Consider the following 25310-nt stretch of genomic DNA (forward strand, 5'->3'; position numbering starts at 1 on the left):
TGGTGGGCACAGAGCTGGACTCTCTGGTGACAGTGGCAGAGAGAAGGACCCTGGACAAACTGCTGTCCATACTGGACAACGCCCACCACCCTCTGCACAACACCTTCAATAGACAATGGACAAATCTTTTTGCACCACTTACTGGACACTGGCACCCCCCACCCCATAGCAATGACACTCCTTGATGGCAGCAGCCATCCCCAGCAGGATGCAGCCTGACACAGACACACACACAAAAACAGTTTAGGAACAACTCGAAATTCACTAGATCCCAAACTGATCTAAGTATCTGTGGGATGCTCCTTAGAGGCCCCTCTCCTCAAAGGCCTCCACTAACAACATTCTGTTGCCAGACACTAGTGGTGTGCAATACTGCTAGATTTGGTATCGATCCGATACCAAGTAAATACAGGGCCAGTATTGCCGATACCGATATCAATAGTTTTTAATAATGAAGATGGATGCGTCATCAATCTGAATCAATCTAAATCTGACTGAATTTTCATGACACCGTAAGTGTTTTTGTGATTTGCCTTTTGGATTATTAATCAGTTCACTAACAAGACCACGCCTCTTGATATTCAAAGAAGTTTATTTGACCAGGTTAAAGAGAAGGGAAAGATAGGAGATCAGACGGAAGGGTCGAGGGGTCGAGGGGTCGAGAGGAAGGAAAAGAGAATTGAGTAGCGACTGATGATCATCATTGGAGGACTGGACGTAGGAACCCAGGGAGAGAGATTCGGGGGGGGGGGGGCATATCTCTGGAGGTGTCGGCTCCTTGAGCCCGGTTCCTGCAGAGATTGTAAAGGAGAAGAGAGAACAGAGAGGGTCGGTCGGGTGGGGGGGTTTGAGAAGTGAGTTAAACGGGCGAGTAGAGGTTAGGTGCGTCTGTATAGACAGGTGCAGGTAATTGGGTGTTTGAGGCGTGGTCCTGTTCCTGAACCTCAGTTATTTAACATTATTTAAAATCCAGTTCAAAATCTGGGCAAAGTTTATACAGTAAGCAGTTTTTGTTCAGAAACTAAGACTTAATACACCTGAGATTTTCGTGCTCTGACAAGTCAAAATTTAATGCCATTAATAAAGGATTGTCTTCATATTACTCGGACAAGAGTGAAAATCAACAAATCGTCTCGAGTTCTTGAAATTCTTTCATCCTTCTTCCTTTTTGTGGATCCAAAGTCTGAAGCCACACAGACCTTGCATACCGGGAGGTGAGTCACATCTCATCCGTCTAGCTCTATTATAAATATCCTGTTTTTCCACAGTTGATTTCCCTCCATTTTAGATAAACAAGAATAAAAATAAGTTCACGATTGAAGACTCCCGACCATTATATATATTTGTTGTCGTTTGTAATATCAGGAGAATCTGATGTAGTCATGTTGATACCGATGCATATTAAATGAACCATCTTTTATCTACCAGCCCCCCCCAAACTCCTGTATCTCTAGTACTACTATAAAAAAAAAGGCAAAAAGAACAACCTTTAAAAAAAATACCAAAGTAAATCAAGCATGACGGACAGTATAATTTTATTACAGTATTTAAATCAATGTAAAACAAAGACATAAATAAATTTCACAATTTACACGTATTTTCACTTCCTTAACCTTTTATAGTAAAACCAAAGAATAATGAGAAAGGAGAAAAGAAAATGTGTCTGTAACTGGCATTTAAATCATGTCTAATGAGTAAAACAGTTAAATTATGCGAAGAAAACGCTTCCACACATCAGAGCAGAAGTACGAGTTTGTTCTTGGGTAAAAATTCAAGGCTGCGTCTTCGTGTCCATCCAGCCTGGTGGTCAGTGAAAGTCTGAATGAGTCGATGGTCCCAGGGCACAGGCGTGCGTGTCCTCAGCACTCAGGATAAAAATTAAGTCATCTACAAACGCAGTAATGAGGTTAATCTGGTAAACAGGAGCTCATCCAACTTGCTAAAACTAAAGTAACACGTAAATCGTGACTAAAAATCTCCCGTCCATTCCCTTCATCTCTCTGAAGAAGTTAAACTCATGAGATGAAAGCAAGGAATGTTATATTTGTGAACTTAAATGTGCTGATTCCCGCCTCGCATTGACAGTTAATACATAAAATATACTCCAAATAAATGTATTAAAGATTAAAAGTGAACATATGGTCATGTAGTGCTTCCAGGTCAGCTGCTGACCCACTGTAGCGGGTAAGAGGCACACAGAGTAAAGACCTGTTAATGTAAGGTAGGAGTCCACAAACGGAGTTTAGCACAAAACTCATCATCAGTCGTTTCGTTAAAAAAAAGTGGAGGCGAAGGGAAAAGTCTGAGGGAACCTAAATACAAAAGGATGATCACAATAATGCTAAATTTCTTAAAGGCAAAAGTTCATCACATAAAGCATTTGGTCAGAGGCCGGATGCAACTGTGACACCACACCGGTCCACCTGATGATTCAACATCTGGGTGTCTTCTGAGAGTAAAAACCATCCATCACCTTCAGTCTGCACACGTCTGATCAGTGAGAGCACTGTTGGTGGTTCGCCTGAACTCCTGACTGAAACGGTTCATCTTGGCCAATTCTCACTGTAGCAGTTCTTCCCAGGAAATAGGTTTGGAGAAGACCTCGCGCTCCAGCCACAGGTCATAGTTCATTTGGAAGTCCTCTGGCAGGTCCACTCGCTGTCCCAGAACACTCTGCAGGCAGTTGTCCACAGGCAGGAAGTCTGGGTTGCTCTGGCTCTTGTCGTAGCGACGGCTGTTAAAGCGTTCGATGTTGGCCCGCAGAGCGCACTCCTCCGCCTGGAAGTCCCAGGGACGGGCGTCCAGATCTGCTCCCGGAAAAAAACAATAACAGCAAAGAATATTTAATGGTCTGCTCAGAATATAACAGAGTAGAATGTCAGCAATCCAGGCCTTGATTAGAACGAATGAGGAATTATTACGTTTCACTAAAAAACATGCACTGCAAATTATAAACCAGATGCTACAAAACAAAAATCATCTCAGACTGTTGAAGACTAAACCCTCAGCATTGATCCACCTTCATTAAAGCTTATTGCATCCGTCTTAAAAGATATTGACAGTGAATCAACTTTAGAGGACAAATAGTTAACAGCAATTAAGGCATGAGTCTCATAACTGGCTTCTCTGATTGGTTGCGGGACTATCCAGTGTGCAGAGGTATTTCTTTCTCTGTACTGTTTGAAAGACGCCCCATAATGAAATTGGCTACTACAGACTAGTATATCACTGGATGAACAGAAGAGCCTCTGCCTTATAATTCTGACAAACACTTTATTTACTAATAAAAAATCAAAATTTCCCGTATGCTATGCTATGAAAAAATGAAACTTTTTTTTCCCCTCCTCACCGTTTCCGTAAGCCCAGTCGTCGTTGAGGCGATGTCGGACTTTCTGATAGATGGCAGACATGGTCTTCATGTTGCTCTTCCTCCACTGACGCCCCAGGTATTTGGTCTGCACCTTGAGCAGTTTGAGGACGTACAGCTGCATCATGGCCTGCTTCACCTTCAGCGCCCTCTTCAGGATGGGAGCCGACTTAAACACGACCAGCATCTGGTGGAGGAAAGATCACCGTTTACACCTACACCATGTTTGTTTGTTTTTTTATATATACATGACTCATCTGTTATGACTCTCACCATCGTCCTGGAGTGCTTCCACTTGGTCAGTTTGTTGAGGATCCTCAGGAGGTTTATACAGGAGAACAGATTCCTCCAGCAAAACTGATTGTTGTCTCCTGCTTCCTGTAACAGAAATCATCCACAATAAAAATGCATCGATAATCGATAATGACGACAACTGACAAACAACAGAAATATGAAAACTCACCAAACTCTCAGCTGTCAACTCCGGGAGTTCGTGCACCACACAATATGGAAAGTCAAGCACTGAAATGCTGTTGGAGAGAGAAAATTGAAAACAGTGACGTAAAAGCAATTTAAGTACAGTTCACTGATGTTCACTATCGATAGGAAAGATGATTTCCTATTGTTATTTGAAGACGTACCTATTCTTAGCTGTGATGTAAGACATGATGTTCTGGTTGAAGAACTTCAGAATGAGCGGGATGCAGTTGGCAAACACCAAATGTTGAGCCATGTACTCAAACTATAAAAACGCACAGAGACGACACATTCAGTCAGAGCGTCAGAGGGGGGCAGCTTCCTTAGATCAAAAGGCCGCTGACAAAGAGTCGAAGGGCGTAAACGAGTGTGTGGTGAAGGCACCTGGTAGATGTGGTTGAGTTTGAAGTGTTTCAGAAGCAGCAGCAGGATGGCAGAGATGGCTTTCACGATGATCTCTTTGTGGCGATTGACATCGACGCCGAGCTTCATGCTCTGCAACACTGTGGTTCTGCAGAGTCAGACAGAAGAGATAAGCTTCCGACTCAAGAGTGTTAGCATTCTTAGGCTAACTCTGAGATTCTCTCGCTGGATGAGTAGTTAAAATAGTTCTGCTTAATAATTCTGGTTAACACTATTCCCCTAAATCAAAGCTGATTTCCCTGCATTTCTCTGATCAGCTTACGATACTGCACTTAATAAGGAACCGGCTGTTAAATCCACTTACGGCATTTCCTCCGGCAGCACGTCTGCCAGGATGTTAATGGAGTCCGTTTTGGCCTTGGACGTTGGAGCCGCAGCGAGCAGGATCTTCAGCAAAGCGATCTAACGTTCAGGAGAGACGCAACGTCACACGATGATGCCAGTTTGACAGTTTGACAGTGAACATCGGTGGTTGATATCTGCGCTGTAGTCAACTGTGACCATTTACACTCAGCAAAGATCATTAACTTGATGCTACGGCATCTGTTCTTCCAGTTCTGTCATTTGTGCTGCTGCTATGAAACTTGAACAAGAATTAAAACAACACAAGTATAACGAGGCAGTGTTGGAAAAAATGTATACTGTGGATGGTTTCACAGTTATATATCAATCTGATTCAGGGAGTAACATAATGTTGCATTCAGGTTCAAAGGAAAATCAAAGCATGGTGAGGCGAGAAAATGTTCCGACACGCCCTCAGCAGTGCACACTTGCACTTTTGCGAGCGGCCATAATTTTGCAAAATAAGATTTTCCAAGAAATCAGGAGATAATTGCAACAGCGAGTGTGGGCACTGTATGAAGAACATGTTCAGTTTGATCTATGTGCACACGGCTGCTGCTGCCAGACACCTCAGAAGAAGACAACACATCCACATCAGGTAAACTGCTTGGTTATGTCGTTAGGAAGACCACCCTCTATAACCGGTGGTGTCAGACTAGCTGACCAGGCGAGGAAACGCTAGGTGTGAAAGCAACCACGGTTAACGTCCTGCAGCAGAAACTTACAAACCATCCTCTCATACTAACCATGTATTGAGGCAAACTGGGCAGAATTCCCTGATAGAGCAGCTCAGTGGCGCACATCTCCACCTCCTCTTCACCCTGACGACAAGGAATCACAAACATAAACAGTTTCAAACCTTTAAGGCGTGCCTTCTACAGACAGAAGGGTCATTAAAGCAAATTATTTTTGTGTGGACTTACACCAGACAGAGGGGTTTTGTGAAATTCCTCCTCCTTTGCAACTTGTATCTCGGCTATAGAAACGTACTTGTGCTAAAAAATGAGATCAGAAGTGCGATACATTAACACACAGCTTTCCAGAATAACTATAATCAATTAATGACGTACAGTGCAAAGTGGTGCGATACCTGCTTTAGTGTTTTGATGCTCTCGTGGATCGGCCGGGGTAAGCCAACCACCGTGTCTGTGTCACTGCAAGGTGGGCACAAAATACTTTAACACATTACCTCAGTACATGTGTGTACAATGATCACAGGTAGGTGTCTGTTAAGTCACTTTATGTCACAGTCAACTGAAAGTAAACTCACCTTCCAAGTGTGTAACCAATGAATTTACTTCGACTTGATTCCAGAAAATTTTCTATATCTTTTTCCCTGTTGGAGCAAAAAACAAAAATCTGTTATTTATTTGTGTACTTGAAGTCGTTGAGTCAGTACAAATTCAGTGTTACACACAGAACGGTACCTGACTTTAGGAGCCCACGGCAGACCCTTGGGGAAGGACACCCTCTCTGATGGAGGGTGAGGGATAGGTGGAGGCATCACCTCGTCCCTCTCTAGAGGGAAAGTCTCCGTCTCTATGGAGTTATCGTTATCGTCGTTGTCGTCCTCATCTTCACGGGAGTCATCAGCCTTGTAAGGATCCTTTTCATTGAACGCGTCCAGGTTGTCCTGTTTGATCAGCGCCTGTGTGAGAAATGTTAGAGACATCGTTACACTGACAGTGGAGGAGAACTGCGGCAGGGACAGATAACAAACATTTGGGAAGTCACTGATATAGAAAGATAAATGCACACTTAAAAAATAATTTGATAATAGCACATTGTCCTAACAACAATAAACTGCACACATGCGCCAACCAGGCATAACATTATGACCGGAGAAGTAAATAACATTCACCATCTTGTGACAATTCAGTGTTCTGCTGGGAAACTTTTGGACCTGACATTTTTGTGGATGTTACTTAGACATGTACTAAACCAGACCAGGCACCCCCACCCCATAGCAATGACACTCCCCAGGAGGATGCAGCCTGACACCTGGCCTCTAAATTCACTAGATCCCAAACTGATCAAGTATCTGTGGGATGATCCACAGAGGCCCCACCCCTCAACCCATAGGACTCATAGGACCCAAAGGCCCCCCCTAACAACATCCTGTTACCAGACACCACAGGACACCCTCAGAAGGCCCATGTCCATTCTCTGATGAGTCCCAACTGTTTTGGAAGCACAAGGGAGACCTACACAATATTAGGAAGGTGGTCATAATGTTATGCCTGATCTGTGTATATGTCATATTGAGAGTCACAGCTGACAGGGTTCCTTCTTGACCTGCAACACCTTCTGAGTACAGGCAGTAACAGTAATGTGTACCTTGTGTTCACGGCGGGCTCGTTTCTGTTGCTGCTCTATGAGGTCGGACGCGGACGCAGGAGGAGACGCTGCCCTCATGCTGCGAATGACTCTGATGCTGTCCTCCGGGAGAGGAGGAAGACCCAGTTCTACGCGCTTGTGGACCTTGATGCTCTGGAGCTGCTCGAACCCTCCGAGTGTGAACTGAAACGGTGAGCAGAGAATGATTTCAATACGTTATGTTCTCCCAGATTGTGTGTGAATTCACTGCAGTCATTTCCATCTCTCACCAGTACGCTCTTCCACAACAGCAGTAACACCTTCTTCATCGGGAAGTGAGGGGCATGACCACTGCAGAACTTTGTAACCATACCAAAGAGCATGACGGAAATGGGCTCGTTGTTGAACAGAGGTGATCCTGGATTAAAGAGGTGGAATTAGTTTAGGTAGCAGATTTTGAACCCATGATCTAAACGCAGCTACTCTAATGGAATTTACCCAGCTCTGCTCTGAAGGTCTCCCTGATGATTTTCCATTCTGGCTTGTCGGCGGGGTCGTCCTGCTGGATCGTTTCCACCATCAGGTACATTATGTTAAGCAGCACCCTGAGATCTGTGCTGTCAGCAAGGGAGATGGCTGGTTTTCTGACTGCACTGCTGCAGGCAGCACTGTTACTGAAAATCAGACAATGAATCGCATAATATTAGAAACTCTGACCAACATAAAATGAACTTAAAGCCTTGCAAAGCCAACCAAGCTTCATGTTTTTCTCGCTATAATCTTACTAAGCTAATTGAAACTGATTTTATTGGTGAATGGATCAAGTGCTAATCAAAGTCGTTTAATCTGCAGCATCTTGAACGTCAATTATTAGTTTCCAGAATAATATTTTGTACCAAAAACAATAAACAACACAGTTTTGAAAGTCAAGTACACTCCAACAAGGCTAGAAAACCAGTGAAGAACATACTCAATCTCCATGTTGAGCAGTTCCACCAGAGCAGAGAAGGTCCCCACATCAAGCAGCAGAAATATGTTATATCTCATCCAGTGCTGAACCTCAGCCTCACAGCTGCACTCTGCAAACGTCCCTGGAAAGAAAAAGAAATAATATATCAGGATAAATAAAAGTATCCTCACTGATGACAAATTTTTAATTCTGTTTAAAATTACTGTGATGAGGACTGACCCTGAGCCATGTAGAGAATGGCTCTAGCAACCTTCAGCCTCTTGTCCCGGGCGATGACTTCCAGACTGTCCAGCAGACGCATGGCGTGAGCTCTGTGCTGAGCTGCATCCAGCTCCGTCCACTTCTTATCAGACACTAAGGCACAGGACACGGAACAATTAGGTGTAATAAGCAAATCTTAATCTTCAATCTACAATTAATTAGCTAATTTGATTGTGTGTGATTAACTACTCACCTTGAGTTTTGAATTCATCCTCAAAGCACCTCCTGTTCAGAGAAAACTCTGGTCCTTCAGTGTAACTGTACAGCTCTGGAACATGCATAAAAAAATAAATCCATAAAAATACTCCAAGGACACTCATACCTATAACTAGATGACAGGTTTTAAAGGAATGACGCATTTCTAAAAGCTCAGTCGCCATGACAACCCACGCATACCTGACAGCTCTGCAGCCCACTTGTCTGTGTCCGAATATTCAAACTCGAGATCTGGAGACTCAGACAGTCCCTGTGAACAACAGATGGTAAAAATCAGGGATTAGACGGAGAGATACTAAATAAAATGATGTCCATAACATGTTTTAATTAACCAGATCCTACAAACAAGCAAATGTTTTCTCAGTGAACAAGCGTTAAGATAAGATAATCCTTTCTTTATGCCACAGTGGGGAAAATAAACTCTTGATCTCGAGCAATGTTCACAAATAATTCCAATGTTTGTGGTTGCAAATCAGCTTTTGTAAAACCAGTAAGTACACATGCAGTTTGTTAATGTGCAGAAAACATTTTTATTTATTTAAAAACACATTATGTTTCACGCGGAAGTTACGATGGCAAATTTTTGGACTTGAAATGTGAAACTGAGGAGTAATAGGCACTATGGGAACTGATCTGTAAACAGCCAGATGTTGGGACAGTTGTATTGTGTCGTAAGTTTGTCCCATCCCTGTAAATCTAAATGAAATGCAGCGCCAGATAATATGAAAACAAAACACTTGAATACTTGAATGTGCTGACGCATCAAACTAATTTGGTTCAGAAAACATTATTTTGGTTTAAAATATTTGGCGTGAGAAGAATTTATTGCAGTTGTTCAATTTTGAGGAGCTATTTTTTCTCGGTTGTTCTGATCTTCATTACATTTAATGGGGAAACATTGTAATCTTGATTCCGCCACATTAATTTATCAGCTTGTTTCTGGTGTTTACAGCACATCAAAATATAATAAAGCAACAGATCCAAAATAAAATAGTTAAAATTAACTCAATTTGGATAACTGGCAACGTTAAAAACCTTCCTGTGTTTTAAGCCATAACAATACAAAACACAATTAAAGAACACAATGAAACTGGCCATTCTGATGCACTGCCATAGAGTTTATTTTATTTTTTTACGCACCTGTCTTCTATTGTTATTTAATATCCATACTACCTCTGCAACAGCATGTAAATATACGATCCCTGTAACTCCTGTTTACACTTAATCCACTTTTTTTCGTACAGCTACGTTTACATCCTCTATGGACGGTTTGGAAAGTTTCAAACATTGTGTATTGTTCTATTTTTTGTTCTTTAAAAAGTGTCTTGTTTTGTACGTCATGCTGCTCAGATGTGGGACAAATTAGGTTTTCTGAATCTGAATTCTTTTCTGCTCTGTTTACATTTTCTAGCAGTTTTTCTTCTCCAACCACCATAAGGCAGTTTGTTACTTTAAAGGTACTGGTGATCCGTTTATCTATAGAGCCATTCTTCTAAATGACGTTTAGTATAACCAAGTCTGTACCTGGAACTGTCTTCTCTGTGTGATTATTTAAAACCACTACATAAGAACACATCGTGAAGTGATTTCCTTGCGTTGAGAATCCACTTAGACACTCAGTCTTTACAAATAACATAGACCGGGACCCCATACACTGCGGTTAGACTGTCATAGCAGGTTAACACATTAGAAAGCAGAGTCAAGGTTGAGACAATAGACAGACGAGCTAACACAGGACCTGGAACAGATCTCAACAGGTCGCCAGATTCCTGACAGACACTTCAGTCTGTCTGGCCTGTGACCGGCTAACATCAGCTAGCCACCTTTGCTCAGCTAAACCGCTCTTTAACATCACATGGCTTAACTGTGGACAACACATTACACACCCCATGGATACGTGCATTTATAAACAACTTTAAAAAACTCATTTAGTGCAGCTACTTGCCACTTCATGTCAGAAATGCTAGCAAAGCTACACAGCTAGCTAACGTTACAGTAGCAGTAGCAGGAGAGGCCTTGTCTGTTTATGGTGAGCTGAAAACTTGTGCGGAAAATAAATCTCCCGTCCACGTACCTCTGAATCTTTTCTCGCGTTGCGGGTAAATTCGCCCCTGCTTTTGTTGGGCAGCATAGCTCTCTGTTTATTGTTTACAGCTAGCCCACCGCCGTTCCCACCGACGTCCATAATTTTTTGGGCGCAGTGTACTCTCGCGAGACGAGAGTTGATCTGCGAGAATCTGACTACGTGACGTCAGTGTGGTTACAGCTGTTGCTACCGGTTGCTACTCTCTCATGGCATTTCTCAAGCATCCTGGACAACTTTCTTGTCGCGTTTTTTTTTCCTTTATATTTAGGATGTTCACGTGTCTCCATAAAATCCCAAACTGACTCCAAGATGTTAAGATCATAGTTCAGATAGCTGTGTCAGGACTCCTTGTTCTTCCTGTGGATGAAGATAGTTTTATGACTCTGGCAGCATGCATGGGCTCGTTATCAAGCTGCAAAATGTGTCTGGGACCGATCAGATCCCTCCCTGGTGATATTGCATGTTGGATAAGAATATAAACTTCTAAAGGCTTCAAAAACCGTTTTGAAATGTGGATTTTGGTTGTTTTCTTCTGAGATTTTCTTTCTTCCTGATGCAATGATGTTATTTAAACAAATATACCCTTTACTTCTTAATGGTCCCGCTGCATACTCTACAATTGTGCTTTGGTACTACATATTCCCTAACAAGATTACACTTACCCACAACAAACCCATGAGGTTTTTCAGACTGTTCCTGGCATGGTTGCCTGCAGAGAAAACACATTTGGACTACATACTGCCTCATAATGTCTCTGAAGTGATGTATGAAATTATGAAATGAGCCATTTTCAGGTTTAAACATCGGTTTATTAAAGATAACGGTGCACAGAAATTTGACAGTGTATACTGCTGAAATTGTGTTGTTTAAACTACAGACAGTGTTGAAAACAGAGGCCTCCGTTACAGCCAGTACATCATTCACAGAACTTTTATCTCGACTTTGTCAAAAACTTAAAACCAGCAATAATGTACAATTGTCAAATCACAGTGGTATTCACTTCAGTATGTCAAGAGTCAACCTGTCTGCTTCGGCGATAACACATTCATTTGTCTCTGTAGACCGAGTTTGAGCTCAGTTTAAACGACCATTGTTATTAGTTAAAACAAGAGACTTCATTATAGAAAGAGGCAGATCTCCAGTGTTACTGTGAAACTTCGATGTACGGTTGTTACTACACATACAACTGGGATAAAAATATACATTAAAATCAGTGTACAAACACAACCGAATGTATAATGTTGCTTACTGCTATCTAAAACAGTTTGCAGTAATTATCAGCATGTGTTCGTAGTAGAGGAAAACACTGGTTATACAACTCCCCGCCATTGCAGACGTGAAATACTTTTGACAGGATGAGGATGTTTGCTGCATAGCTATCACTGTATATTGCAAAATAACAGCCGTGATGGGCATTAGCATACTTGGGAGAGACACACAGTTGTACATGTGAATATAAATTACTAAGCGAGTTACAAGGCACTGTCAACTGACCAGTAACCATGGTTACAGCGCTCATGCTGCTGACAATGATGTCCTCACTCGAAGTCCTTGGCTCAAATGCCCTTAAAGCTGTTAGTGCAAAGATGAAAGCACTTCACAGTAGCACACTTTTGGCTACCATTCAAGAACCGACAAAAATCTGCTTGTTCATTCGCCACTACAGCACAAATGAAAGCACCTGTATGTTTTTAAAGGTGCCGCAGCAGGATACACATGGTGGGGAAGGTAATACTGCCTCGGACAGCCCAAAGACCACCAGTGTCTAATACAGAATGTCAAAAATTCATGAAGTCACAACTACCTGCACACTATGTAGTTTTAAGTAAATATGAATCACTTCACTAAGTCATCTGATGTGCCCACTATTTTAAAAAAACACGATGTGAATATAGAGAAGTAAATGTGAACTGCATTTAGCAAGCCTCACAAAACAGTGATGCATCCTTTCAAGCAAAAAACATTTTCCGGAAACAAAAGACATGGTGTTATCAGAATAACTCTAACACCACAAAATAACACAGTAAAGTAAAGCTAACACGACCGCTTCATTAAATGGGTTGACAACAAAGATTATCTATTTCTAGCCCCATAGCATTTGAGGATTTTAGTTTACTCTTCTGAGGTTAAAATTATTTCATAAAAAACTGACATCTTCTAACTGACACAAGATCATGAGTCCTGTGACAAATGTAACCCGAAATACTATACAGACAATGGCTCATCAGAGGCCGTACAGTATGAATATACCGTATGTAACAATGGTCAGAATGCTTCACACAGATTTACTCTGGTCAGCGGATGACACCATTCATGGATTATAAAAATCTCTATAGTTATTTAAGTTTCTACTGTAAAGAGTCATTTTATAGCTATGAGAAATTAGACATGGACACTAAGATCTGAGAGTGAAGAGGTAAAAAATATATTTATAAATCATTTGAGATATCTGAATGCCCTGAGGTGCAGAAACTACTCTAACTAGACACTAAAGCCTCATAAATGGACACTTCTTTTTTTTTTTTTTTTCAAGAAAATAAATGCCAAGCTCTCCTCTAATGTTTTCTATGGACAACAAGTGCTTAAGTTCCTTTTTTGCCCAGATCTGTGGAAAGTTAGGAATAATGGTGATGATACTATAGAGCTCAGGACATGTCTACCTTATATTGTGAGAGGAATGTAATGAGTGAATAAGTGCTTCAATATCAAAATATCAAAGAACCCAAAGCGGCACAGAGCGATATCTGACTACTGTACAGCAAAACCACACAGGAATAGATCTTTGATTTACAGTCACTTTGTTATGGCTCACCTGGAAGCAAACAACTGCCTACTTACTGTAAGCATCAAGCAGACACAAAGAAACATTTCTTGACAGCCAAATATGCGACTGCCTATAAAATGTTCAGTATCTATTTAGCTTCATTTTGGTCCACCTAAATGGAGCTCGACTTTTTTCACAAGACAGGTGTTACTTAGGTTCTCGGAGCTGTGGAATAGTGGTTAGAGAAGTAGCTAAGGGACTGAAGGGTCACAGGTTTGCATCCCCCCATGTCCATGGCTGAGGTTCCTTGATCAAGTCTCTAACTTCAGCCCTCTGCTCTGAGTGCACACACTACTGTGTGTACGAATGGATGCATCAAATGCAGAGAAAGAATTGCCCCATGAGTGATCGGAAACATTAAAGGAAACATTATTATTATTATTATTTGTGCAACTTTAGATGTCTATTATTTGTCTGGAAATTACTGCAAGGTTTTATGCGCAAGGTTGATGAAACCATGAGCAAAAAGTGACAAAACAGAGTATTGTGTTTGGTCTTTCATATGACTCTTTTGCATTATAGAAAGGAATTTGATACAGTGCTTATATAAAAAAATAGCGCTTAATGGGAGTATAACTGAGTCAACGAACCGTTAACATCTTATCACCTGTAAACCTCCCTTCTCACAGTCATTTGGCACAATATATTGATATATTATTCAATGGCTATCAGAAAGGAACCAGCAGGTTTAGAAACACATGCAATAAAAATCTTGTGTGCTGAGTGCCGCAGTTACACAAACTTTTCATAACTAGCTGGGCGGCATATGCATCATCTGTAGGAAGCAGCAAGTAAAGCAACACCTGCTGTGGCCACTAAAACACAAGTAAATGTAAGCTGCGCATCCCGAGAACAGTATAAAACACAATATACATTAATCTGTCTTTCATCTGGAGGACAGGTGGGGTCAGGAATTGTCCACACATAGTTCTTCTGAGGTGTGGAAGTGGGGTATTTTGCACACTAGTACCTGTGAATAATAAAAACAGGTTAAATGAGAAAATACAAACAGAAACATGTGTTTTTGTTGGATTTCGTTAGTTCCCTCGGACTGAAATTGGTCTTGTTGTTCGTGGTCTTTAGTAAAACAAGTCATGGTAAAATAGTGTGGATCCTAATTTGTGTTATTTTGTCCAATATTTAACATTAGTGGGTGAATAATAATAATGGTTTAATCAATTAAAACTTCCCTGAGTTTTGTATTAACCTATGTTTAGCAAAATATAAAATTACAGAATGGTACCTGTAGTAGTTGGGTTTAAAGGGGCCGTTCTTATTCAGTCCAAGGTATTTTGCCTGTTCATCAGACAGCTCTGTCAGGTGGGCATCAAAAGTGGCCAGATGGAGACTAGCGACGTATTCATCTGAAATAAAGAGGTATGCTTTAGTAAGAAAGAGACACATACACATACAGAAGCTCAACACAGAATGTAAAGTGGGTAGAACTGAACAGTCGTGACAATATGAGTTGGTTTATGAGCGCCAGTGCCAACATCCCTAGAGTGCATGAAGATCAGGGAAGTTTTGTTTGTAGTTTAGTTTTTTTAATTATGATCTACTGTGCAGAGGTTAGCACTGTGTGGAGTTTGCATAGTCTCCTTGCATGGGCTTTCTCCAGGTGCTCCAGCTTCCTCCCACAGTCCGAAGATGTGCATGTTAGGTTAATTGCTGATTCTAAATTGGCTGTAGGTGTGAGTGTGAATGGTTGTTTGTCTCTTTGAGTTTGCACAGTGATAGACTGGGGACCTCTACACAGTGTACCCTGTCTCTCACTCAAAACCTTGGATAGACTCCCATGGCTCTATATGGATGGATTAAAACCTGTGATATTAAATTTACATGCAAAGCAGATTGGTGAAGAAATGTATTCATACCCACAGCCCAGCTATAAGTAATTATGTTTGTAGGCCTTGACTATAAATACTAACTACAAGCAGTGCTTTCTCCTCACCCATCTTTTTTGGAAGCAAGTAAACGTCCTGCTTGTACCGTCCCTCAGGAGCGTTGTACAACTCTATGAGGGCCAGGGCCTGAAAACAAACGCAATAGTGTTGTAAATGTAATTGCACATGTTGTAATAGAGTAATACATTAAGCAATGAACTTCTGAATAGAGCGTAATAATCAGAAACCACTCCAGTGAACAGTAGCTGCACATAACTGCGAGTTTACTGTGTTATATGACATTTCCAGGTCAGATCAAGAGCTTATCTGTCAGGATTAACAACTAATCACCAAACATGGAAAAACACACAGTAAAGCCTATATACTTTATCTGAATTGGACTGCAGTAATGACTGTGGCAGACTGCAGCAGGGCTTTAGCTGCTATCAGTGTGCAACAACATGTTACCTGAGTGGTGGCTGTGATGGACAAGACAAATGTAGGGACAGTGGAGCAGCTGAGGTTCAGGAGACGTCCCTAGGAAAGCAACAGGAACATAACTGCTTTAAAAAGCAATCATAGCAAAATTCTGCTTGAGCCCAAAAGACTTCATATGACAGTTCACAAACTGTAAACAAATCTCATTTGTATTTACATTTGTATTTAATGTATATGACTGCAAGTTACCTCAGCCAGGAGAATAACTCTCTTGCCATCTGGCCAGATGACATGATCCACCTGAGAGCGTACCCTCTCCCAGGTCAGCTCAGGGGTCCGGAGACTTGCCTAGATAAGACAAGAACATCAGTCACCATCACGTTCTTTATGGTAGTCTAAAGTATACGTTCAGAGCATCTCAAATGAATGGACAGATTCATAAGTGCTAGTTTACCACATCAATCTCAGTATTGGAGTGTCCCATGTTGCAGACAATGGAGCCATTTTTCATTCGGTCCAGCTGGTCCCTGGTCACCACGTTCTTATTCCCTATTGAAAGACACAATGACATGATTTGATGGCCTCAGGAACAGTGCAAAGAACCATGGTCTGAGAGGTACTCATTATAGATTAAAAAAATGTAATCCCACATCAGTGCAATGGCTTTAAAGGGGAGTTTACCAGTGCATGTAATGATGACATCCACCTGGCGAATGACCTCATTCAGCTTGACCACTCTGAACCCGTCCATGCTGATTACACACAAGAGAAAGAAGAGGTTCAGCATTGATCTTGGACAACGACAGTGACAAACAGAAAAGTATCTATAATGTATTGACAAGCAAATCAATTCAACTGTAGTTGTAGGGCTCCCTGTTGTGTTTGCGTTTAAGCTAAACATTAGTTATCCAACTATAGATCTTAAGACAGTTAACTGAAGTACAGATTTCTGGACAGCTTTGTCTCTTCTTTTTATATACTGTATGTCAACACATTCAGCATGCTGTTCATGCCAGTTCTCATTTTCCTCACCAGGCCTGCAGGGCACAGATGGGATCGATCTCTGTAACATAGACAACGGCTCCCAAAGCTTTCAGGGCAGCACAACAACCTTTCCCAACCTGAAAAGACAAAATAATAATGTACTGTATGACTGGTAGCCACCCCTACCTTAACAAAGAAATAACATTACACACAAACAACCCTAATACAAAGCCACTAAGGCTCCAGTTATTGAACATGACAAGCATAATAGTCCCAATGTCCTGCAAACTCTGATTCGTTAACGTTGTCTAGACTCAACGGTCAAATGAAATGTCTGTAAATCTTGTCCTGTCAGATGCAATGACAGTAATTGTTATGAGTTTACGGCTTGCAATGTCTCGCCATGAATGTTTTGACAGTCACACTACTAAGATTAGAGCTGGCATGTTTACATTTAAAGAAGTATCTCACCTCACCATACCCACAAACGACCACCTGTTTGCCTCCGAACATGACATCTGTGGTTCTCTTCAAGCTAGAGAGGTTTGAGACACAGAATTAGCACATTTTGTGGAAGTGAAAAAAACGCCAATCTGTATCGGTGTCCAAAAATCTGGCATCACTGCGATGGTTTAAAGTAAAGTGTGATTTTGCACTGTCTGTAGCAAACGTTGTACCAAAAGTTATCACAAAAACATGGATATTCCGTCTGACATATCCACTGCAACTGATGCAAAGCTCTTCATGACATGAAATATTCCAGTCTAGAGGTCTGACGCTGGAAACATTAAGTGTCATTTGTAATAATGGAACACCTTCTACAAGACAGGGCTGATAATTAATCAGGAGGAACAGCTATTAATTACGAGTGGCGAGCACAAAAAGCAGTGACCCGATAGAGAGAGGGGCAGACGTTGTTAAAGAGTACTAGACTTTTCATATGGTGCCATGTTGATAATTAACAGCAGGACAATACATGCAAGTTGTGTTCTCAGGCAGTTTTGCTGAGTGTTCAGAGTCCAGGGTTTTTAATGTGCATAGTCGAAGAGCTTTTACAAGGATAACGGCGTTTTAAAAATCTGTTAAGGTCTTCAATGACAAGCTTGTACATACTTGTATATTTTTACATAATGCAGTGACAGATTGAAACACCACTGACTGTTCAGCTTAGAAATAAAGTGTCAAATGCGATGCACCTGAACAAAGAGATATTATTCATATGTTTATCTTTTTTGTCACACCAAATCATTACCCACAATGCAACCCAGCCATCAACAGTTCAGTCAAGAGACTCACTATGTCTGACTAATGGGGCCTCTAGGCAGCAGTGTATTTTGCAGTTGTAAGTGGTAGGCGGGTATGATTTCATTTTAAGCCAGGCAGTTATTTCTGCTGTTTTTTTGTTTTTTTTTTGTCTCTCTGTGTTTATTACATGTCACATTGTTTTAATGATAGAAGCAAGGACCTTTGCTGGATGCTTTATTTCTTCCAAACCTTATTAGTCACTGTAAAGCTGTCCAATAAACAAACTGAACTAACGTTTATACAGTCGGGAACTGTTTTTGTTGAGCCTTCCAACAATCAAATACCAAAAACCTAAGCCTACTCACCCATCCAGGATTGACTCTCTGCAGCAGTACAGGTTGTCGAACTTCTGCTTTGTCACAGAGTCGTTTACATTCATGGCTGGCACACACAGCTTCCCAGCCTTCGACAGCTGATACAGCCTAGAAAGAAGAAGATGTTTGTGTGTAACTGAGACTTTAAACAAAGCGCATCTTGCACGTCTCTGTTAAGTGATAAATTACCTGTGAACCCCGGTGACACTTTCCTCTACAATGCCTCTTATCTTCTTGAATACATTTGGATATTTCTTGTACATCCAGTGTGTCAAATCTCCTCCATCATCAAGGATCTAACAGATAGGAGGAGCAAGCTTGAGCGTTTCTTTATAAACAATAGTTTTCATACAGAGACTGATATCTTGTTTTCTGTAGACCGTCTAAAACATTCACATACTTTTTACTTTTTATTAACGAAGAGCATTTGCTTTCCGGTGTTTTTATGAGTCCTGGGGCAGTTGCTTGTTTGTGCCAGTCGTATACTGTATATTACATCTTATGGCTACAAAATTGTGTCTGCCAGTAGAGAAAACCAACCATGTTAGGTTGCCAACCCTCAGTGTTGACACAGCGGTCAATGCACCACCAGAAGTCATCCTCAGACTCCCCCTTCCAGGCAAACACAGCCACACCTGAAATACAACGAACAGGTAAAATCTTAAACCAGTAAATAAGGTCAACTTTACCCAATCTGGTCCAAAGCTCTTATACTAACTAATAACAGCTTTCTCATTTAAGCTGAAAGTCTACAATCAAGAATGAGATGCTGGTAAAAATGACACACCACCAAAGAGATTACATGAACGTCATTATTAGGAATTAAAGCAACTGGGAGAACTACGCAGCAATAACAGATGTTTGCACTGTCTTAGTGCCCTTTAGTTTAATAAACAGCCCAGCATGTAGCAGACTATGCACAGCAATATATTACTGAACAGTAGACACCAACCCACCGCCCCTGGAAATGATCTGCAGTGTGTGCAGTGTGCTGTGATCCCTCAGCTTGCCAGATCTTGAAAGGTCTACAGTGAAGACTTGCATGCATACTTAGATTATCACATAGCAACCACAGATAAAAGGCTCAAGCAGTGCTGCTCCTTCACTAAATGGAAAAAAACGTACATGTTGCCATTATCTCTGCAGGGCTGAACTTCAAGCTTTTTTGTCAACATTTGCTAACATTAATCTTGGATTTAAGAGACAAGACGTTCCCATGGCAAAGAGAACCTCTGCTCATCAGAAAGCACGATAAGATCATAATGTTTGCCATCAAGTGCAAATAAAATATGTATGAATTTCGAACATCATTATTAATTAAGGTTCACCGGCATTTATGACATGACATAAAGTGACTCATTGTGTTTGAGCTCCAGAATTAAATGTTCCCAGCCGCCTCTGCAGCGTACCTGTCTCCGAGAGGGCAGCTGCTACTTCATTCTGCGTCGAGTAAATGTTGCACGCAGTCCATCGACACTGAGCCCCGAGAGCCACCAGGGTCTCTATCAGCACCTGAAAGAAAACACAAACAGATAAGAGGTCAACAAGAAACTACTCACAAGTAGACAACATATCAATCAATATGCATGTATTCTTTTTATTCTATATCACATAAGGTTACAACGAACCCATTTATTACTCTGTTACATACTTTATTTGACTCAGTGATGTGAGTGCATCCCACAATTTGACTCATAAGATGTGGTGATGGATGATGAGTGTAACTAATTTATGGAAATACAAACAATGTATGAGTTTAATTATTTAAGTCTCATGTAATACAGGAGCTCATGTAGAAGTAAGCACTCCTGGCAAAGAGGCACTTTCACACTGCAGCGTCTGCTTGTGCATTGAAGCTCAATGTCAGAGAGAAATCTTACTGCAGTCTGGGCAGTGATGTGAGTGCATCCCACAATTTTGGCACCTGCCAATGGTTTCTCACTCTGTGCCCTCTTCCTGAGTGAGATCAGCGCTGACATATCTGAAAAAACACACGTGACATATAGTGAGTGGGAAAGACAGCAGCAAGAGTGACGCAGAAAAAGTCACAAAATCTGAACAGGCTGAGTCACACCGTGTCCTCTGTTCTACCTTGTTCCGCGATCTCAATCTCACGTCTGCCAAATTCAGCCTGTTTGATGTTCTTGACACAGAAATCACTGCTGCCCTTGGTGTTGACCTGTGTTTTGTCCCTTGGCGAGCTCTCGTCGTCAGAGCTATCCGTGTAGGAAGCAGCTGCGACAGAGGAAACAGAGGATTATTATTTTTTTCTAAAACTGACGAGTAAACAAAATAAACAAGGCTGTATGAACATTTGAGCAGGTGTTATACAGTGCTTATTTTGGAAAAGACGTTCTTTTTTAAGGAGCTAAAATATGATGAGGAGGAGAAAAAATAAGCATTGCAAGGTTTTTAAAAACACTTAAAACTTCATAAATCATAAATGAATGCACAATGCTGTTCTGCAGAAAAACTGAACTGGGATGCAGAGTGGAAGAGAGCGTGGCCGTGTGTCCTTCTTACCAGAGCTGTAGCTGTCTGTGGATGACTGAGAGATGGAGCGGGACAGGGAGCGACGGCCTGCCTTGGTTGGGAACCTGCTGAACTCTTGCTTGTCCTCCACAAACTGGATTTGCTAAAATAAACATGTTACAAGTTATTTTGTAGGTTTAAATTGAAGCTTTTTTCAAATATGACTCAAAGACATAAAGTATATCTGAAAGCAGAAACTATATTTCTGTCTGGGTAGCGTTTTAGTTTAAAAAGGACACTAATCTCTGCTTCATGTCCGTCTGAGATAGATATTAGAGCAGAGTTGTTTTTTCTTTTCTCTTCTTGAGGTCTTGTTTATATGCCATTATGCCTTAACTGGATTTAAATAGAGTGGAATTTCGTTTTCTGCTTAAAGTTTGCCAACGGGATAATCCTACTCAAACCAGTGGGCTTGTTTTATGTGTATTGCCAGAAATAAAGGTCTGACCGCAGCACAGCGGACTCCGCACCGGGCTCATTCTAAAACGAGGCTGCCAAAGCCATATTCTGCTTTGGATGACCCCGTCTGACACATCCTTGTGTAATAATAGTGAACATCCGCTCTCAGCTGTGTTGCCTTCAGGAAATTTCCACTCACATTATTTGCAGCTGGGGGAATAAAACTGTAATGCTGTGGTATTAAACTGATTGACATGAGCAGGTCTGAATTGTAACTACTGATTATCTTTCCGACCTATTACACAATCCTTGCGGTGTATTTTTGCCTTTTCAAATATCGTTTTTCTGTATCTCGGTGAGGAATACGTCCAGGCTCTTTAACAGAAAACAAAGCACGTCCTTCTGTACGAGGAAACAACTGATGTTTTCATTATGCGTTGTGGTCAGATAACTTTTTGTGACAGCAAAGTTTTGATGACAGGGATTTTGCCTGCATGGAAGAAACATGAGATGGAGATAAAAATCCTCCAGGTGCTGAAACGCTATCTTTGCACACAAACTCCTGGGTCAAGGTGTCAAATGGTGACGGACAGATCTCTGCACATCAGCGCTTTCCTGGAATGTGTTTGTTAATGTGATATTTTAAACTTTAAAAAAAAAAGCAGGAGATGTACAGAATCAGTAGAGCAGACTGGGCACGAAATGACTTTTAAGACAGAATTTATACCTGTTGCACCCACAGAATGTAGTCTGTCTAGTCATTGCTTTACACCTATCCTATGACTAAGAGGCAGGTTAAAAGTGGAAAGTCTTAACTAGTTTTTACAGTGAAAATAAAAATCTTGATACAACAGTGTGACTAATATACACAGACTGAACAACCAGCGAGCATTCAAGTGTGAAAGAGTAACAAGCGACCGCACCGATCCTCTGAATATACTGTATATGGGTTTCAGCAAGGGTGCAGGTCCTGTGCAACCCAGACGCAAAACTGACTGATGTGGTGGCACAGTGGTATGGGTCTGTCCATGACGCACGCATCTTGAGGGAGAGAGCACTGAGGGTGTGATGAGGGAAAGCTCTCTGGCATTATGCTTGGCAGCAGTGCATATACTTACTGTAGAGTTTCACAAACTAAGTAATGTCATTTCTGCAGTCATTTTTCAATGAGACTACAGACTTTTTATACGTGTGCGAGCCTCCTCGCTTCCCTTTATATATGTATAAGTGTTGGGTTCTGCTTTCTGATAAACTCAGTGCTAGTTTGTAGGTTTAGGCCTGGAGTTGAAAACCATCCACATACCAGTTCAAAAACCTGGCAACAAGGAACAATGTGAAGCTGTTTCCTTAAGATTAAGGTGACGAGACACCACATATTTTCCTCTGGACAGGATGGTGTGGATTTCAGAGTCCCAAAGCCTGACTGACTGACGCACATTGTTCTATGTAAGCTGGCATGGTGGGCTTTTGTGTTATTTTACTATCTGTCTTCATTTACATCCGTGTGCCAGAGATCTGTCCTCTCATGGGACTGTAGTTCAATTTGAGCGTTAAACTGAAGTCGATAGATGATTTACCTTCACTTTAACGCACATGCCCCCAGACTCTGAGTGTGAACCTCTTGCTTTGTGCCATGTCCAGAATGTTTTTATATTTTTTTTTCCCTTGCAAACAGTATTAGTCATTACTTTGGCTGGGAAAACTGTGGCTAAAATAACAAAAAGAACATATTTAACCATTATCCCCTCCAAAAAAAATGACCACATACACAACTTAGAACTATTTATTTGCCAAAACAAATGTCTTCTACTGTTACCCTCAAGCAAAGAGGATATAAACTACACAGAAAACCGTCTTCCTTTATCCCCAGCAGTAAGACTTTCCACTCATACGCCTCACAAAAGGCTCCATACCAGAAAGAGAATAAGGATGTGAAACAAATCTAGAACGAAGCTGCCAGGCTGACAAATACATCTCGGGTTGAGCATTTCCCTTTGATGGACTGCTCATCACTGCTGTGCTGTAGGTTTTCACAACTTAGACACACACTTATAGAGTGTACTTAGCGCTGAACTGGTGTTTCATTGTTGACTTTTGTCCTGCTTCAGTGAGGTGTGCCAACAGTTCCCACTCTAAAGCCTCAAGAATTCCAGGCTCAGCTCTTCCTGGTTCCTTGTAAGTGTCAGATAACATTGTTCTCCTGCAGGTTTCACAAGGAACATTTGGTTCCGTTGCTTCACCGAGCTGACACGGTCAGATGAAACTGATTCTCACAAACGAAACTGATTTCCATTGTAGGTTCAAGGACTCATTGTGTTGTATGCAGTGCAGGCTGCAAGGTAAAACGTATGAATTGTGATATTTGGCTGCATACATTAAAATGACTTGACGCTCAAAAGTTTAATGTTGTTGTTTTGGGTTTTTTTTTTACCTAAGACTCATGTGTCTTTTAATTGTTCATCTTTAATACAACCACTTGAAGTTTTAACCTGTTTTAACTGAGTCTTTTAACTATTTAGCTTTCTGTCATTCTCATTGTCTGCATTACAGTTGTATGCATGTATGTCAAAATGACAATAAAGCTTGATCCACCGTAAAATCCCTTTATAGCAGTTTCCGTAACATATACAGTCACTTGCCAGCTCATCCGTTCTAATATAACAGTCCTGCACTAAATCTTATCTTCATGACCGTTGTGATGTTCAGTTTACGTTGAAAGGGCATAAGAAAGGTGGTAACTCAACCGTGTGATTGTTTTGAAAGATGTGGTTTACGGTGCTGCTGCTAAACCGTACTGGATCAAACTCAATATAAACATGCGTCGCTACAACACGATACACTTCATTAGTACTACAAATCACAGCCTCCAAAATGAAAACGCGGTTGAATCAACATCTCTCTCGGTTATTTTTAAACTAATCCTGAATATCATAACCTTCAGGAAGATAAGATTTAGCGCAGGACTGTTATATGAGAATGGATTTGTTTTTACTAGTGTGTCTACTTTACAGGTATTTATGTTGCAACACAGATTGAGTTCATTTCTTGTTCTGTGACCTTGTTCTGTGACAAACAATTAATTAGTAATGATTTTTCTCTATCGCTCTCTCTCTACTTCTTTTCATTTGTATTTGCCCTTCACATGCAGGGTTGAGATTAAGGCCACTCTGTTTATTTACTAAAGGGCTGCAGCATATTAATCATTAATAATAGAAACTACATCTTTAACTATAATAGCCAAAAAACAAACAAGATGCCACAAACGTTGCATGCAGTGATTACAATATTTATGTTACATATTTAGGTTTATAATGACGGGCAGTATAACCTCAGGTAGGTTTAACCACATCTGTTGTGTGCAGCTATGTTGCCTCTTACCTTTTTAACTGGTTTGTGAGTGGGCACCGCGCTGAAGACGGCCGACAGCTCTCCCATGTTCATCTCGCTATTTTTGCTTACGGTCATGGCTGAGTATTTCTCCGCCACGTTTTCGCTCTCTTTCACCTCTTTGCTCGCCTGCTTCACCTCCAGCTTCGCCTCCAGGGCCGGGTCTGACATGTTGGCCGTGGCTGTCAAACGCTACCTGGACACAAATACAACAACAACAACAGCAGCCGTTGGGCACCGAACGTCACAAGCTAACGGATGTCGAGGTCCCCTCGCGCTGCTGCTAGCTCGTTAAAGGAAGCGTTGAGATTACGTGCGCGTAAAAACTATTTATAAACGCGATATTTAACTGACTGTGTGTGCTCGACTTTAAACGGGCAAACGTCGTTGAGTAATCTGGTTGTGCAGAGAGCTGCCGTGCTGTTTCCCTGCTGGCTCAGCTGTCACCTGGCTGAGTAACTTTGTGGGCGTTAACCAACGGACTGAGGAGGCGTCATGCATTAAGCTGCGTTCAATGTAAGTAGGACAACAAACATAACCGATGATAACCATGCTTTAGTTTCTTGAACATTAATGACAGATTAATTAATCAGAATTCCTAATACAATATTTGCTGAAAGAAGGCAAAGTTATGTAGATTTATTATTAATTGCCTCTTTTAACCTCGTTTTGTTACGTGATCTGAACAGGAAGTACACCAGAATTCTACACTACAACCCAGTACTTGAAGTACTTGTACTAATTTGCATAATATGCCGTTTTGGCAGTGAGAGCACTATTTCTTGT

At 41.2% G+C, this 25310-nt stretch overlaps 2 protein-coding genes across 3 annotated transcripts; both read right to left on the reverse strand.

Annotated features, from left to right (window-relative positions):
- Positions 1-1518: 1518 nt before the first annotated feature.
- strip1 (striatin interacting protein 1) lies at positions 1519-10567 on the reverse strand. Its single transcript, XM_084543262.1, has 20 exons — positions 10447-10567; positions 8553-8622; positions 8350-8424; positions 8115-8249; positions 7896-8016; positions 7424-7599; positions 7216-7343; positions 6947-7129; positions 6037-6257; positions 5880-5945; positions 5700-5763; positions 5533-5604; positions 5356-5430; positions 4572-4669; positions 4229-4355; positions 4009-4109; positions 3831-3897; positions 3641-3745; positions 3350-3554; positions 1519-2807 (listed from the first exon to the last, which is right to left on the reverse strand). Exons 1-20 carry the CDS (start codon positions 10555-10557, stop codon positions 2560-2562), a joined length of 2448 nt encoding a protein of 815 aa, XP_084399388.1. The 5' UTR covers positions 10558-10567; the 3' UTR covers positions 1519-2559.
- A 528-nt stretch (positions 10568-11095) lies between these two features.
- On the reverse strand, positions 11096-24966 carry LOC311486931 (S-adenosylhomocysteine hydrolase-like protein 1). 2 transcript variants are annotated; one of them, XM_084542952.1, is made up of 17 exons: positions 24516-24966; positions 20730-20841; positions 20298-20441; positions 20087-20187; positions 19616-19718; positions 18747-18841; positions 18396-18502; positions 18198-18314; positions 17059-17122; positions 16636-16724; positions 16285-16355; positions 16058-16152; positions 15853-15951; positions 15634-15702; positions 15234-15312; positions 14526-14646; positions 11096-14252 (listed from the first exon to the last, which is right to left on the reverse strand). In XM_084542952.1, the coding sequence occupies exons 1-17, from the start codon at positions 24693-24695 to the stop codon at positions 14246-14248; spliced, it is 1653 nt and encodes a 550-aa protein (XP_084399078.1). In that variant the 5' UTR covers positions 24696-24966; the 3' UTR covers positions 11096-14245. The 2 variants fall into 2 exon arrangements, with proteins under 2 accessions (XP_084399078.1, XP_084399079.1); XM_084542953.1 differs by lacking the exon at positions 16636-16724 and having other exon boundaries at positions 17069-17122.
- Positions 24967-25310: the final 344 nt, after the last annotated feature.

This window comes from Chelon labrosus, assembly GCF_963514085.1.
Source record: "Chelon labrosus genome assembly, chromosome: 4".
Taxonomy (NCBI): domain Eukaryota; kingdom Metazoa; phylum Chordata; class Actinopteri; order Mugiliformes; family Mugilidae; genus Chelon; species Chelon labrosus.

Bases quoted from the DNA above. Each gene is read 5' to 3' on its own strand.
- strip1 (XM_084543262.1), bottom strand. From the start codon at position 10,557: ATGGACGTCGGTGGGAACGGCGGTGGGCTAGCTGTAAACAATAAACAG. The intron at 7,600-7,895 runs GTATGTTCTTCA...TCTGATTTTCAG, and splicing joins CTGCTCAACATGGAGATTGA to TAACAGTGCTGCCTGCAGCA. The intron at 5,431-5,532 runs GTAAGTCCACAC...CCTTGTCGTCAG, and splicing joins ACAAAACCCCTCTGTCTGGT to GGTGAAGAGGAGGTGGAGAT.
- LOC311486931 (XM_084542952.1), bottom strand. From the start codon at position 24,695: ATGTCAGACCCGGCCCTGGAGGCGAAGCTGGAGGTGAAGCAGGCGAGC. The intron at 20,188-20,297 runs GTAGAACAGAGG...GTGTTTTTTCAG, and splicing joins GATTGAGATCGCGGAACAAG to ATATGTCAGCGCTGATCTCA. The intron at 16,153-16,284 runs GTAAACTCCCCT...GTCTTTCAATAG, and splicing joins TGTCATCATTACATGCACTG to GGAATAAGAACGTGGTGACC.